At 32.9% G+C, this 17,170-nt stretch overlaps 1 protein-coding gene across 1 annotated transcript in view; it reads right to left on the bottom strand.

Moving 5' to 3' along the window:
* Nucleotides 1-311: 311 nt before the first annotated feature.
* LOC149426726 (uncharacterized) overlaps nucleotides 312-17,170 on the bottom strand; it is a 53,936-nt gene continuing 37,077 nt past the window's right edge. Inside the window, exon 2 of the mRNA XM_089638184.1 lies at nucleotides 312-1,966. Coding sequence (XP_089494310.1) covers nucleotides 1,255-1,851 — 597 coding nt within the window. The 5' untranslated portion in view covers nucleotides 1,852-1,966 and the 3' untranslated portion in view covers nucleotides 312-1,254. The remainder of the gene's footprint in view (nucleotides 1,967-17,170) is intronic.

The raw sequence follows: 17,170 nt of genomic DNA, 5'->3' as shown, positions 1-17,170 counted from the left end.
AATAAGTTGAGTAGTTAAGCGATAGATGGCGCTAGTCATAAAGCTTACTCGAGAGTCCGTCAGATGTCGCTAGAGTGTAACAGATGCTTGTGAGGTTATAGTGACAATGAATAAGCTTATCTAACCTGAGAATTACCAAACCTCGGATAATGAACAGTGTAGCTAAATCCAGACCTATTACTTGTAACGTAATAAACACAATTATAAGTAGAACCTTTTACTTTTTAACAAAGAGTTCCCAACCCTTAAATCTGCTAAGTAAGATAGATATAACAAGTAGCAAAGAAATTACATAACTGATAGGTAAGTAAGTGAAAATATCCTTTATTGTTTATTAATATTAGGTTTAACAATGTAAGCAGTTATATAAAATTTAGTATTTTTGATATAAATATTTACATGATAATATTTTTTGAAAATCTTACAATTTACTTATCACTGTCCAGCATAACCTCTGCAAATTATATGTTTCAGGAATATTATTGTAAAAATACAAGGGCCATTTTTAAATAAAATAGAGTATAAAAACGGCCTCAACTGCTAACTCAGTTTTCAGGATAGGTTCTTAAACACAGTCATATAATTTAAGACGGATCGTTGATTCTGAAAATAACACAGTATTTTGTTTCAGATACTTAAATCTAATGGACGGAACACTTTCCACTAACATATTGTGTAACTTAATTTATAAATAGGCAAACAAATAATAAAAAGCAAAACATCCGTAATTAAGTGGTAGTAGGTACTTAAAAATGTTCTCATAAGAATTTTGTGGTTGTTCAGAAGATTCTAATGAAATAATATAGAAGTAGGTAAGTACCTAATATTTAACAAAATCTGTTATTTTAATGACTCCATTTGTAGAATACTTTTACATACTAATTCGATGTGGGTTTTGGTTTTGATCTAGAAAGTTTCATTATTTAATTTTGAAGCTAATATTCGTACAATGTTCATGTCACTTTAACATTATAACTAAACTATACTAAAGAAAACATAGTTTGAATAATAAAGTAATATTTTATTCTTATCACAAAATATTAGAGCGATCGTTAAGTCTGATTCTGGAAAATGAACTCGTTATTTTGCTTTAGTTTCTGAGATCGTTGTAATGTTTTTGTTGCAAAAACCTCTTGCTCTTCTACGATGAATAGCTTCAACAGATCGCTCCAAAGGACTCGGTACAACCTACAGGAAATATTTGGCGAATACTACAACGACACAAATAATATAACATTTTTGGCGCTCGTGGTCTTATCTTTTAGTTTTGTTTTTGATTGTGAATCGTCGCCAAAAGCTCGTTTTCTCCCCGTTGGCCTGGGCCGAGGGGTCCTCGACATCCTGCTCCAACTTCCCCACACAGTAGTCGTCTGGTGGAAGTGAAGCCACAGCCACGGCTATTGTCTTCACGGTCTTGTTCTCTCCACGCAGCATATCCAAGAAGTTAGAGTCAGGTCCGTTCTTCCTGTTGTGCTTCTCTCCAAATTTCATGGCTTCAGCACTCAATTCAGCTTTTAGTTGTTCCGGGGTGGAGTTCTCAGTTTTGAACTCGTTAGGGTCTTCCACAAAGGCCTGCTGTAGGTCCCGCATTATTTTTTTTCTGATCGTCTTCTTCATACTTAAATGTCTTTCTAACGTTTTCACGTCTCCATTCGTGAGGGTTTTGTAGTTGTCTTTGCTTTTTGATTTTTTGGTAGACTTTTTGGATTTCGATTTATTGGTATCTTCGAAGTTTTCGATGTTGGTTTTTTGGTTTGGGAAGCTGTTGATTTCGCTGTATCCGGAGTGGAAGGCTTGGCCTCCGAGACCGAAGATGTCCCTCAGATGAGGAATGCTCCTTTCAGAAGTCATGATGAGGTTTCTGGTCTAGGTCAGGTCAGTCTGCAGCAGCTGATTTGTCTGTCGATTCCTCCTCTCGTAATTTGAGATCTATGTGGGCATCTCATTCCATACCAAGTGTAGCAATCTGAAATTAAAAGAATAAATGGTTAGATGATGTTTTTTAATGTTACTTTAAATACGGAAAATCATAATTCGGATAAAGTAGAACCATGTGAGTGTTTAGCTAGTGTAATGAGTGGGAGGTAGGTTATTGGGTCTGAAATCTGCAGAGATTCAAATAATACCTAGTAATCTTTGCGACGTAATCAGAAATGTGCTTTATACAGAGACCTTCAAAACTGGAGAGACAATATAGCGTGTAGGACGTGGGAAAGTTGAATGGCCATTTAGAACATTTAAAATATTTGTATAGGTACTAAAATAAAATATTCGTCTTGTAATAATTCCAATTTGATGTTACTAGGAAACAATAAACATCTTGTTTATTGAGAACTATTGTACAGCTGCTAAAATAAATCCCACCTGAATATATATATTTTAAGAATAGCAAGTTTTATGACGAACTAATGAAACATTAGCCAATATTTACAAGTATTTCGATTACATTTTTTACTTTCAAATGCTAATATTTTTTTAATCCTTTTTTTAATAACAAAATAACTGCCTACTAATTTTGTTTTCCTCCTAAATCGCGGATAGGAAATTTATACTAAAAAATCTTGAATCCTCAATGCTGTTTAAAAATCGTTAAATAAGTACTTTTCTTGAATAAAAAAACAAATTTTGCTACACCACGGTAGTAAAAACAATCAACATATTTCTTCATCAGGATACAAATTGATACTTTGTATACTGATGAATATTATCAATTTTTGGAGTGTGAAGAAACCATGTTTATAATTTTTAGTATAGTGATTTAAACAGAGTTCGTTATTTTATTTCATTAAAATGACGCCACACAGTGACTTTGCTATTTTTGAAGTAATATTTTTCTTGCTTTTAATACATTTTCCTTCTAGTGAATTACTGCAGAACTGCTGACGGTAATAAAAATTAGCTACCTTTATACTTCTAATCTTTCACGGGGTATTTCACCATCCTGCTCATAAACTGTCAGAAGCACTATGCATAGGATAAAGTATTATTTCGATTTCACCAACGCTCAAAAACGCCTATATGTAAGATAAAGTCCCTCTTCACTATAGAGTAATTGAAGCAGCTAATAGTGGTTAAATGTCGGAAATATGTTGATTGTTTTTATTACCGTGGTGTAGCAAAATTTGTTTTTTTATTCAAGAAAAGTACTTATTTAACGATTTTCACTGAAAATCGTGTATTTTCATAAACCTTTTACTTTATCTAATTTATTGAAGATCCGCCGTTTGAGCGAGCAAAACATAATGAATGCTACGTCCATGCTGGAATGTTCTATGGTGGCAATGAAATCCTGAGACGACAAAAGCAGTAATTACAACAATTAGGTGTGTTCAGTGACTTGTTGAAAAGGCGGTGGCGGAGCGTATAAAAACTTTCAGTACTTCCGGTGGAAAACTGCTTTACAATCTTATGCAAGACATGTTCCATAATGATGTCCACAAAGCGTAGCTTTATTATTGTTATACATCATATTGGTCTTCAAATGACAATTCTTTTATTCGTAATAACCTAAGTGAAGTACCCGGCGTTGCCCGGGCTTTACGAAGGTTTCCGTAATCACATGGGCAAAATTTCGCGAAGAAGTCAAATGAGATGAGGGTTGTTTTTCGAAATTTATGTAAACAGTGACCTTCCTCTTATTTTAAAGGTGTAGTGTTGAAAATTTCATCAATCTCTGAATAAAACCGTAGATGTTGTAAGCTAGGCCACCCGCACTCCACGGATAACATTTATATAGGTAAATTACGTAAGCACTAGTAGGATAATAACTATTATAAATATTACAATTTAATAAAGGCTCATAATTTATGTGCCCTCTCCCTGGCAATAAAGGTCGGTCACAGGAATAAGGAATAGGTTATAAGGAATGGTTCGCACTTAAGGCGAAGCTTAATGCTAAATCACTATTTTGATTAATCTTTGTAACGACTTGGTGTATATTATGAATACCAAAAAATATTCTTTAGATAAATTGAAGGATTTTCCTATCGTTTCGCTTGAGTATAATGCAAATAAAAAAAATACAGTGTGTGGCAAGCCTACGCACGACGGAAGTGAAACTTTTAGTATTCTTCTCTCTCTCTTTTCATTTCATTCTCTCTTTTCTTCTGTCTATTGACATATTTATAAGTAGCATGTGATAAAAAAAATTAAAAGTTATAAAAATATGGGATTCGAACCCGGGTCCTGCATAACGAGTGTCGAACGCTCTCCCTCTAGACCGCGAGGAGATGTATCTCGCGCGACGAGAACCGCGTATACAACGTGTACTGCTCAATTGTCCCGCGCAATCGCGTTATCGACCTTGATTAGTAATTTTAATGATTCAAAATAAAAATAATTAACCAAAATACCGAGCGACTCTACCGGCTCGATTTGTAAGCTATATTTCGACCAAAATATCATATAGTCAAAATATTTAAAAGTCGCAGCACGAGAGCATTTTATCACTTTTCCTCGTATTAAAAAAATCACAAAAAGAAAAAAATAATAATTAGTTAAAGCGGGGATCGAACCTCGGTTCTTCACGACGACAGTCGGGCGCTCTGCCTCTAGACCGCGAAGCTGAGTTTGGAGAGTGACCTAAACTAGGTATATAATATTAGCTAGGCTCCTATAGCGAAATGATCACGGTTTTTCGTGACGGTCATGAGTCGGTTTTACTCCAGTCCTCGAAATTGCATGACGCGCGTAAAGAAGTTTCACTTCAAAATAAATTACTCAATAAAAAATATAAATGTAAACTACTAAAAAATATTTTTTTCAATAGAAATGTATGAACGCGTAAAGGAAACAACTTTAAAAAAATACAATGTTATAGCTAAGATTAACTGTGACAGTTTCACTTGATTAACTTTTTTGCTTTCTTATAAAATTATTTACAAAATAAATAAAAAATAGTTTTATGAAATCGAACGTTTCTAGACTCAGTTTGTCAAGCGATTTTAATGCTTTTTACCTACAATATAAGGTTCACCAAAAAAATACACATTTTTGGCTTGTAGCTTTCCTCTTAAAACTTAAACCAGGATTTCTAAGGAAAATGAAAATTGAAATTGGATATACAACAATATAACTAATTCTTACAATATTTGCTAATCGAGAGCAAAAAGTATTAAACATGGATACTTCATGAAATCGCTTAAGCCATGTTCAATGTTTATTAACTTTATCTTAAATCCTTGTTTCCCGTTTTATTATGTTCTTCTTCTGTTTTAAACCCTCACAACCTTACAGGACCTAAAACTATCCGTTAACCTATAGGGACAGTGAGAATTTCTTGGAAAAAAAAATTCTACCCACCACTGAAAAAGGACTCGAGCCGCTACTGAGTAACTAACTACCATCAGATATTAGGTATATAATGCCGACTGTTCTACAAATCTCAGCAACAGATACCAGAACACACTTTTGTAATTAATTTTATTATAAGACAAAACATAATGGTGACTCTTCTGTAACAAAAATCAAAAGCGCGTAGAATATACCTAGGTTTACACAGATAAATTGACAATGGATAACCGAGTTATGGCGTAAAACTAAAGTTTGTTTGTTTGATTAAGGCCCCGTAGTAAGCGTTCGTAGATGGTTTGAAAGGGAGAAATGTAAATACGAATGTTAGAGGAAGCGTGCTTATATTAAAAAATGAAAACAATTAAGCGAAAATGGTGAAAATATTTAATAAAATACGAATTGTTTGAAATAGAGCAAAAATCTCTCAACATTTAGAGATACACTGTGAATTTTTTCAACATAACAGAACAAAACGTGGTTTAATAATTTTCGGAGCTTACTTTGCGATTACATTCTATCGAGGGAATTATATATAATTAATATTTCAGCACAACAAAGGTATGAATATTATCTTAAAAAATAACGAAAAAAATTTTTTGGAACTTAAAAACTTAAAGAATTAAAGAAAAACTTGAATGCAGGCTCTGAAGATCAATTACAATATTATAATATTCTCTCCCTCTCCTATTGTTTATTTAAAAGTAAGATGTATTACATCATCCCCTAAGCAGATAAAACTCAAATATCTCACTGTTTTTCTTATGTAAAGCTTCAGTTTTATTTTCCATACATATTCTTTGGTTTTTTTTTATTTAACAGATTTAAATATGTATTGTGAAAAATCTTCGAAGAAGTGCCTACCTTATTTTAATTAAAAAATCTTCGAAGAAGTGCCTATCCCATTTTAATTGAAGAATCTTCTAAGAAGTGCCTACCCCATTTTAATTAAATAATCTTCGAAGAAGTGCCTACCCCATTTTAATTAAAGAATCTTCGAACAAGTGCCTACCCGATTTTAATAAAATCTTCGAAGATGTGCCTACCCCATTTTAATTTAAAAAATGGATTTAATGTTCAGTGTTCACAGAATTTTTTTTTTCATCATTCAAAATTGAACACAAGAAAGCTTACGAAAATGTAAGCTAAAGAAATTTAGCGAAAGAGTAGGTAGGTACTCATTACCAATTTAGGGCCGGTATATCGGCTTATCTTGTCAGGCCCCCTGCCAGAGAGCAAATTGACGGACATAAATATCTTTATTAGCGAACCTTAATGACATCTGACCTGATGATGGACAGCGTAACGTTGTCCGAAAAGATGGTTAAAGAAGGAGGTAGAACAACACGACATAAGACCCCAAATATAAATCACTATAAAACCTTAGAGTATTTTATTTCATTAAGCGCTTACCCAATTTACAAAGAGAAAGATGAAAATACTATATATGTGCAGGCAAATTATTTTAAAGAGGACACTTTGAATGTATTTGTGCACACCGATTGTATAGGAAATTACAAAAAAGTACTTGTAATAACTTGGTACATGCGCCCGCCGCGCCGTCCCTCCTCTACTGTAGCGTGCGGGTGCTTAGCGACATTTATAAAATCCGTTTAAATTAATTCCGATATTTTTTTTTTGTTTCATTCTTCAGCAACAAAATTATTATTAAATATAATTTTAGTTTTATCCACCAAGTAGATCTCTGCACAAGCAAGGGTCTCTTTTAAACGATTTACCTGTGCCTATTTAAATAATTCTTCAGAACTTAATACAAATAATCTTTTAATGCTAGATTCGTAAACCAATCCTGTTTCTGTTTATTTCACAGTAAATAGCTCGAATTAATATATACACACGTAAATTTACCCCCAGTCAAAAGATGCGCTCAGAGCCTTTGATTAGACACAGCGAGACAGTAAAATTTAGCAACATTTTAACTTAGCGATAACTCATTTAGATTGCCAAAATGCTGCGAGTCTGAGCGTTTACCTAAGCTGCCAAGGGCACCGGTGGACACCAGTACTCTATATTCATTTTCAAAGAGTAATGGCAGAACAGATTCTGCCGTCGTAACAATGGCGATTTAGTTACACAACTTTAATAACAATCATTCCTCAGACGAGAAGAGAATAGCAAAATACACACATACTTCAAAGTTCGGCGTGAGAAAAACTCGCTCATAAAATAATGATTGTAATGGTCTGTTATTACTGATAGACCGACACAGCTCGTCTTCTTAGAACTAAAACAATATTTTAAAGAGGATGCAGATCACATTTGAAACAGGGTTGTTTCCAAAAGCATGGTTGAAAATGGGGAGCAAAGAGAGGATATCATACGGACCCAAAAGAGAATGGTAGAAGAAGTAAGTTAGGGATGTCCGAGAAACAACCCACGATCAAGTTTTAGTCGGGTCATGTTAAGAGTCAGAATAATAGAAGACTAACTAACTATGTATGAGACAATGTACGAGTGTGAATCTACATCAGGGCTGGTCCAAATTGGAGCAGTCCGCAGAATTATAAAGGCGCAAAGGCGCTGATAATACCTAACACCTAACGATCCTAACACATCATCCTTGAGATTATTTTCACAAAAACGGCGCTACATAAAAATACAAATCATCCGAATAATATTGATTACAGTGATCACCCATCTAGGCATCTACTGGTTTTGACAAGGGACGTAAAAATTTTGCTGGCGCCAAGCGCCGTTTGGCTTAGGGCCGTGTATCTAATCCTGCAGAAAAACATCTTGACGATTAGTTAGTTACGTTTACAAAGATTTACTACAAGAGAGGTGAAAAAGGTGTTACATCAATATCAAGTTACTTCTATGCCATAGGTATCTAAAATAGCAATAATTAAATAACCTATGGGCCCATGGCCTAGATGTACTTACTTGAAACATCGATAACGTTTCCGCAATCAATTTAACAAATTAAAACGAAGTAACTGGGTATTGCCTTGAAAATATTAACTGATATTTTCCTCTAAAGTTTTTTCATGATTAGATCAGACGTCCATTATGTAAGAAGAAACACGAATTTTTGCGTTATAGCCGTGATTTTGATTTAAAAAAAGTGTTTCCGGTAAAAGTAAACGTAATTCAGCAGATTGCTGCAAATAAACAAAGCTGTAATATCTTATCACTCGACATTACTCTTCTCACGATAAATTCTGAACATCAATTTTGATTTGTTACTAAAAAAATATGTAATTCAATTTTATCGGATCATTGTTTTCTCAGATCAAAATATCTGCTACAGTTTATCATTTCTAATTCACATATTTACATTGAAGATATTCAGTGAGATTCTGTGAGATATTCTGTGCTTTGTTGTAAAAGGGACGCCCTAGTTTTTACATTTACCTTGTTCTTGTTGTGGATAACTGTTGCGAAAGACATCGCACAGACAAATGAAAACGGAGGCGGCTGTGATTGACGGTGAAACATTGGTTTCTGCAGATATTGTGATATATGTATTATATATTACACAGATATTGTATTACATTACATATTTTTTATATTTGATTGCATGATTGTGTTGATCAGTTCTCAGATTTAAGAATTTCACTACCCGATTTTCTCAGCTTTTGTAGGTGAGAAATCTAAGGGACTATTTTTGTATGCAAAGTAACGAAATATTAAAGACTCATTTTGGTCAATCTGATTCATTAGATAGATTTATTAGATAGGGGAAAAAGATTTTTAAATGACAATGTCTTTTGTAGTTGTTTTACAGTGTTGTTTGGTTTCACAGAACGGACTATCGTTCCTACCAACTTGGATTGTACCAGAGAAATTTAGTCAAATTCAAATAAAAAAGCGGGCGATACTCATTAGAAAAAATCTCGCTTGTTTCAGTACCAAAATTAAAACAAAGGAAGTAATTAAATTTTTAATTTAAACGTTAAAATATTGATGAATTTCAGCATAAAAAAATAGCCACTATTATAATTATGAGATTACACATCTGCCCTGATAATGGATACTGTAATGCTGTCCGAAACTTTGACTAAAGAAGGAGGTAGCACAAAACGGCATAATACCCCAAACATAAATCACTATAATACTTTTGGCAATTGAAATATCAAATCATATTTACTACTAGTGTTAACCCGCCATGCGTTGTTGTGGCTCCTTCTAGAACTTTCAAGAGCATACTCGAACTTTCCGAAACCTTTTAGACTCACTGACACACTCCGCCACTCAGTCTGGAACCGCATAGAACCTTCATGAAATTTCTCCTTCCAGAACCTTCTAGAGTTAGAGCATTCAAGAACCTTCATGAACATCATTCTGAAATAATCTGAAGCATTCGCGTCCTTCCAATAACAAAAAACATTTTCGTCACCCACTCCCACCCACGTTCAGCCACCCTCACCAAACTCTCTTACTTTCGATGTGACACCAAGGGCCATCTACTACCATAACCAAAGGTGGGTGGCAGTGGCTGGTTGTGAAGGTAATTAGAACGGTAGGGAAACACGGGTTTCTTTTTCATAATATATATTAGATTATTACAGTCTATTATTGTTATTATTTTTTCTTAGTTTATTTTATTCGGTTTTCGATAAATCTTGCGTTTTTCTTATTTATTTTCTGGTTTTTATTAAATTATTTTATTACTTTTATGATTTTATTTTATGAACTTAAATTCCCTTACCAATCACAAGAGTTGTGTCTCTTTATGACGAGGAATAGCTATAATACTTGGTTTCAATTCGCCTTAAACACATAATAATTATTGTAAAAATACACACAACACAAATAAAAAATCGCTGAACACAATCCTCCCAAGAAAGTTTGTATAATACCCATGCGTTGAAATAACGGACGAAAGAATAAAATGAGCTATTTTCAGTATTCGAATGAATGAACCGATCTTGAAAGTATATGTATGCATATTACGTATAACAGATATTTTTTTTAACTATTCAAGAGGTTGTTAAATATTCATAAATCTATTTCTACTCGTCGTGCCATACGTGTAAATATCAAAATAATCACATTTTATCTGTAGAAAAATAATATAAATTGAGGCGATGTGACACAAAACACGCTGCAGTTATGTTTTTCCGTGCTTTATTACGTAACGAAGGCACTGAATAACGTGAACGTGACACGTCATTTACTTATAGTCACACGATAGCGTGGAAAACACCGTTCAACTGAGATAGCAAACATAAAAAATGAGACCTTTCATTTATGAGATTGAAATTAAGAAGGAAATTAGTAATGATTAACTGAATTGTAGAACTAGCATTTCTAATAATGAAAGATAAAACCATCTTACTCATAATGGATAATACGAAGGGATAAGAACAGGTTAGTAGAAATCGTTACACATAATCGTACCGCGTATACCGGCCGTAATACCGCAGTATTAGTGACTGACAGATTTTTAAAATGTCCGACCCCCAGGATTAGGGACGTATTACCATGGTATTAAGACGGAGAACGCGGACTTTGTTAAAAATCTTGTAGATTTGACAAATATCGATCGGTCGCGCAATGAAAGTGTAAAAAAGCAGTAATACCCATTGGCAGCACTATCAGAGGAATATTTTAAATCGAAAGATAGATTAACCAAAACAAATACAGAACGCATAATCAAACTGGCCAAATTTAGAAGCAATTTAAAACAGGCCGGGTCAATCTGAAGAAACGTGAAGTTGGCAAGTAAACGCGAAATGCAAAAATGACCGTGTTTTTGAGGATTGGAACAAAGTGGTGCCAGTCTAAAAAAAGCTTGCATGAATATTATTATAAGTAAATATTTTGACCCGAGCATTATACGGCCCTTCTCACCGTATAGCTATACCAGCGTAGCAGCGACGTATTAGGAAATCTTTATAAATAAGACTGTGAAAGATCAAAGAACACAAGTTAATTATTATCATTTGGCTGAAGGAGTAAAACAAATTATGAAATGAAGATGTAACATTTATTTTATCGTTTTACTAAATAATATTATTATTATTTTATTAAAGGAAACTGAAAATGCGTTTTATAAAATTTGTATTTTTTTAAATTGCACAATAATACTAAATGTGGTGATTTTGGTATGAATAAATTGAGCTTTATATTCTTAGAACCAGCGTCATAAGTCTCTTTAGAGAATGTCCGAATACATTATGAGTCACAATAAAAAAATATATTTATAATGTTACAGAAAATATAGTAATTATTTCACCTAATTTTATACGATGTACCACCATATTAAAACTAGGCTTGTGTGTATGGGGGGATGTGTCATTTTGTTCTTTATTTTTAATGTAATATGCCAAAGTATTCAGTTTATATTTTTAGTGTGTGTTTTAATATGACGTTTAAAATCTTTGTTGTTTGTTTATATTACGGATACTTTCTGGTAATGAATTAAAATTGATTTCATATAGGTACTTTTCTGTTTGGCTGCTTATTTACTTATCTGTTAGTTGAAAGCGGCTCACTTGAGTTGTGTGGATTGTCCTGAAGAAGCTCTTTGTGTAAAAATATTTTAGAACAACTGTTTCTTTAAATATTAACATTGTTTGTGTCACCATTTTAAAACAGTATTTTATACGACTATCTTAATTTAGACTGATGCACCACAATTCCATTGTGTGTATGTTACAGTTGTCAGAGTCGTGTTGAGTTGATGTCTTGCGTATTCGTTTATTGCGGTAAATGGTAAAGATGTGAACTTTTATACCAATTGACATAATGTCATTGTGAAATAGTGAGACTTACGTTTATATTTCGCTAGTTTTAGGCTAGGTAGGTACTGCGCGGATTTTCCCGTAATATGGATTGTTATATTTATTACATACACGCATTTGCATTTTTCATAATATTTCACTGAAAAACGATGAAAATTTAATTTAATTTTTCAGCAGAACAATCGTTTTTTTTATTTAACCAACAACTCTTCGCCCTATTTAAATATACACATTTTCGATAACTCCATAGCTCATGATGGAAACATCGTTTCCTGTTGAAATATTTGTAATCATATTGACTATTCAGATGGAAAAATGCTATACAAATTTTATGAAGTCAGAGCTCACCGGTAAATTGATTTTTCTGCTTCACAAACACAAATAATTTACTAAGTTATTACTTTTTCCCGATGAGAGATCTATCTATAATTTATAGTTTCTATATTATGCTTCATCTCGGCATGTATACATAGTTTTTTATTGTTGTTAGATATTTTTCCTGTTGACATGCCACATGGTTGATTATTTTTTTTTTAATATTGTCATCTCTGTTTTCGTATTATTAATATTTTATAATGTGCATATATGTGTACGTCATCATGTATTTTTATAAATTACAGAATATGAGCATGTACATTTAAATGCAAGTTATATTTAAGTTGAATCGATGAATTGGATGAATCTGGATGAACTGGATGAATCTATAAACATTGCTAGTTTATCCTCATACAAACACCACTTAATTAAAACTGTATATCAGCGCTTCTCTGATTGAATATAACCAAATACAGTTTTAAAGTATTAGTTTATCCGGGATTTATTGTAAATTAATTGTTTATATATTTATATATACACATTGTTGCATTGTATTTATAATAACCATTTCTATTGTTCTCTTTTATGTATTTTGTATTTATATTTTTTTTATCTATGTATATTCTGTATTTATAATAACTAAAACAATTGTTATTCTTTTGTAAAAGCCGCTATAATCGGCGTTAATAAATAAAAATAAAAAAAGTTTATTTCAACGTTAAAAGCACCTATTGACAAACATGTAGTTATTTATTTCTTATTATATCGCTTTACTTTTCTTTTTTTAAATAAACAAAGAAAAAACTACATTCTTACACGAAAAATAGGCTTCATATAAAAAATAAATTAATTTTAAGTACTAATAATAATACATTAAAAAGTAGAATAGTACTTACCTATAAAAATATAAGTATAAAATCAGCTGTTTTTATCTAGGATCTATCTGCAGATTGATCACGAGACCTCAATCAACGCTGAGATCCGTTATTGTTAGTTGTACCTTGTTGGGAGTTGTACTTGTGGTAGTTGGTAGTCGACAACAGGTAGTGGTAGGTACTGTACAGGTAGTCAGAAGTGATGGATGGCAGACTCGTCTGACGCGTCTCAATAAAAGTAGGACTCGCGTTATCATGACATTGTACCAGTACCTAGCACCGTCTATCACGAACAAACTTATCATGATTTTCCTTGGAATCGAATATTCTGATTTAAATACAAAAATTTACCAGCATTCAAGAATATTCCTAGAACCTAGAACTCGCCGAGAAGAACTTCATGTAGTTCATTTAAAGTTGTCGTTGTTTTTTAATTCAGGAACAAATTTTTCTATTTTTTAAACTATTTAGTGATGTAATGTAATATATATATTTATATTTCATCAATGTAATATATGAGTGAAGAAGAAGATAATACTAATAAATCTAAATGATACACGAGATAGAACAAGACACGTAAATTAAAAAGATAACGATCACAACTCGGAATCGAACCCGAGATCTTTTGTCTTACCGGGAGAGCGTCTTAACCACTCGAACATTGGGATCTAGTTATTATACGTCATTTTTGAATTTCAGAATAATAATCTTGCAACTAATTTTCTCATATTTTTGGCAGATATCTTTTTTAAATAATCACAAATTTCTAAGCAATTGGTTTGTTACGAGCTACAAGACAACCTAACCTAAATTATCCGATAATTTTCTTACAATACATAATATGCATGTAGGTGATTTTCTAAAATAATTTATTAAATATTTGTTTAATTTTATTACATTTGATGTAATGATTATTATTATTCTGTATAATTTATATAATGTTGTCAATCGTAAACTCCAGCCATTTTGAGGACAGCGTGGGCCTCAGTTTTGGTCAGTAACTCCAAAAATTCAGTCAAATTATAAATACAATTTTTTGCATTCTCGCTAGACACGAGTATGTAGATACGTAATCGCGTTAGAATAATAAAATGCGGGCTCAATTCCCGTTACAAGTGCAGTTTTTTTAAAATAAATACCAACATACATTAATGCAATATGATAAAACTACTTTTCTGACATTAAATCTATACGGTAAAAAGGAAAATAATATACTTAATGAATTTAAAAGATTCGGTAGTAGGTTTCAATATGTAATCACGCTTTTTGTCTCATTATTTTGGTTTAACGGTGCATTTCGTAAATGCTCATCATTTTTGTAATGCTGCTCGATTATTAAATTTCATAACGGCATTCAGACAATATTGCATAATGCAAGCAAGCAGTTGTAATACTTGTCAGTAGATAAACTAACTAACTAACTAACCATCACGCTGTTTCCCCGCAGGGGTAGGTAGAGAGGACGGACCGCCAAACAACTCGGTCTTGGCACACAATCCTTGCCTCATTCACATTCATACATCGTCTCATACATAATCTTCTATTATTCTGACTCTTGACATGGCCCGACTCAAGTATCTGATTCACTTGGTCGTGCCATGTCTTCCTCGGGCGTCTCCGATTTCTGCTACCATTCACATTTGCATCGTATATTCTCCTTACACTCCTTTCTTCGCTTATTCGCTCTACATGCCCAAACCATCTAAGCGTCCCTTTCTTGATCTTACTCATTACGCTTACATCAGCCTTCCACTTTTTGCGGATCTCCACATTCCTCACATGATCATACATGGTTTTACCACACAAAAGCCTCAGGGATCTCATTTCAACAGCATTCAATCTTTTTCATCCTTTCTTCGCCAGTTCCATGCCTCACTTCCATACATCAGGGTGTGTACCAGCACTCCATTGTGGACTGCTAACTTCGCTTATTGGACATTTTTTGTTAGCGCCAACTGCGTTCAGTCCTCCATTAATGGAGTTACCTGATCGAGTCAATTATAACTTCTGGTAAAATTTCTAAAGGACGGGTTGTTTCAGAAAATTTGAACAATTCATCACATTTCAACGTTCATTTTCGTGTTCTGTGAAAGTTCTATTCAAGTTGTGTTATTATATCATTACAGGCTAGCTGCTTGACAGAAATGAAATAATAACAGAACTTGAATATTTTACTTTGAAATTTTAAGAATTGTTCTATTTCTCCGAAACAACCCGTCCGAAATATTGTCTTAGTATCTTTTTTGTACAGCCAAGGTTTTTGAAAGTATCCCTCTTCGTTTTGAGACGATTTAACAGGTGATCAGAAATTTATAATTTATTCGACACTCTCATTTCTTTGTTTATTCATGTTCTCCATAAAACGGTTAAACACCAATAAATTACGGAGAAGATTACAATTTTGAGGTACGTGTAATAAAAGGCCATAGAGACAATTTTACAATTTTGTGACATGGGTCAAAAGATAATTGCTAAACTGTGTGTAAGTGACGTTAAAATTGTCGATGGTCACAAATCTATTAATAGTCATCAGTTATTATGGTTGCAAAATACGTACTTATTTGTGGTAATGGTTTCTTCTTACCAACAAAGGCCAGATATTGGTACCTACATTAAATGTAAAATTATTCAGAGGTTTTTCCGCGTACCACGAATGTTTTAAATAAAATTAATATAAATTGTTCGTCTGTGGGGAGAGGATGGTTTAAATAAGTAGTCAAGGGAAATAATTGACGTAAGTGGAAACGGACTATTAGGTTGGTGAGAACAGAGTGTGCTTTATATTAAAGATCGGCTCATGCAGTTTTTTGCAGGTAAAAAATAATATAATTCACACTTCTTTTTTATTATCTGCCTGCATGCATTTTACATAGTGAGTGTTTGCTGATAGAATTATGACCTTACTAACTGTTGATATTACATAAGGCAGTGTATTAAGTATTTAAAAATGTGTTTTCTTTAAGGTATCAGCTATTGTTTAGTTATCAGTTAATTTCTGTACCATATGGTGCCTGGTACCTATATATAACATGGAAAAAACAACAATCATTCATAATATAAAATGTATATCTAATCACAATTATTCCTATGTACCTAGTTTTCTTGGTAGATCTTGATGATGGCATAAAAAAGTGTTTATGCTTCGGAGGCGAGACGGTTCCAGTTTTGCTTCTAGTTTAATTATGTTCAACAAATGCAAACACAGCTGTTTTGCAACGTAAAAATCAATCAATCAATTATTCTTTGACCAGTATAATGATCTACGCATTTAACTGCATCGAAAGGTTGATTCCGGCTCAAAAATATATTGAAGTTGTTTTAATCGCTTCACTTATTGACGATTCAACTGTGCTAAAGAAAATTGATTTCTATAAATTGCTTCAATTGTTGGACAAGATGTGCACCCAATCTATTAAAGCTCCCCTGTCAATCATTGGTCATGCTTTTGTCCGAAAATAGATCAATGCAGATTGCTAATTTGCAATGATTGTTGATGGTCTGTGGTTTACTGCTTTGGCGCAATAAATTATGTACGTTCCTATGTATGCACCATAATAAACGTTCAGATATTATTGAGAAATCTATTGATGAAGGTTGGAAGCTTTTATTTTCAAAGAATGGTAGGTTTTTCTCAGCGGTTATAAACAATGTTCACAAAACTCAATTCCAAGGTTTTTGTTGTAGAATTTTTGTAGAGCCTCGGGAATTGTGAATTTGTTTTGAGCTTTATTAAAAAAACGCCGTGAAAATCACAACACGCTTTTATAAAACAACACATAGTCTTTAAAGGAAATGTGACTTATTTATTGGCAAATAACTACGGCTTGAAGGAGGCAAAAAGTACTCACCGATTTTGAAATAATAGCTATCGTAATAACCTTTTTCAGGCGTTAAACTTTCAACGCATTAGTCACATGAGTCGAGAATTAGGTAAGATAAAAAGTTACAAAAAGCTTAACAAAACGTAAACATTTAGAAGGT

Source organism: Hesperophylax consimilis, chromosome 1 (genome assembly GCF_061612785.1).
Source record: "Hesperophylax consimilis isolate HC1 chromosome 1, BYU_Hcon_1.0, whole genome shotgun sequence".
Lineage (NCBI taxonomy): Eukaryota > Metazoa > Arthropoda > Insecta > Trichoptera > Limnephilidae > Hesperophylax > Hesperophylax consimilis.
This window is presented reverse-complemented; position numbering and strand designations above follow the sequence as displayed.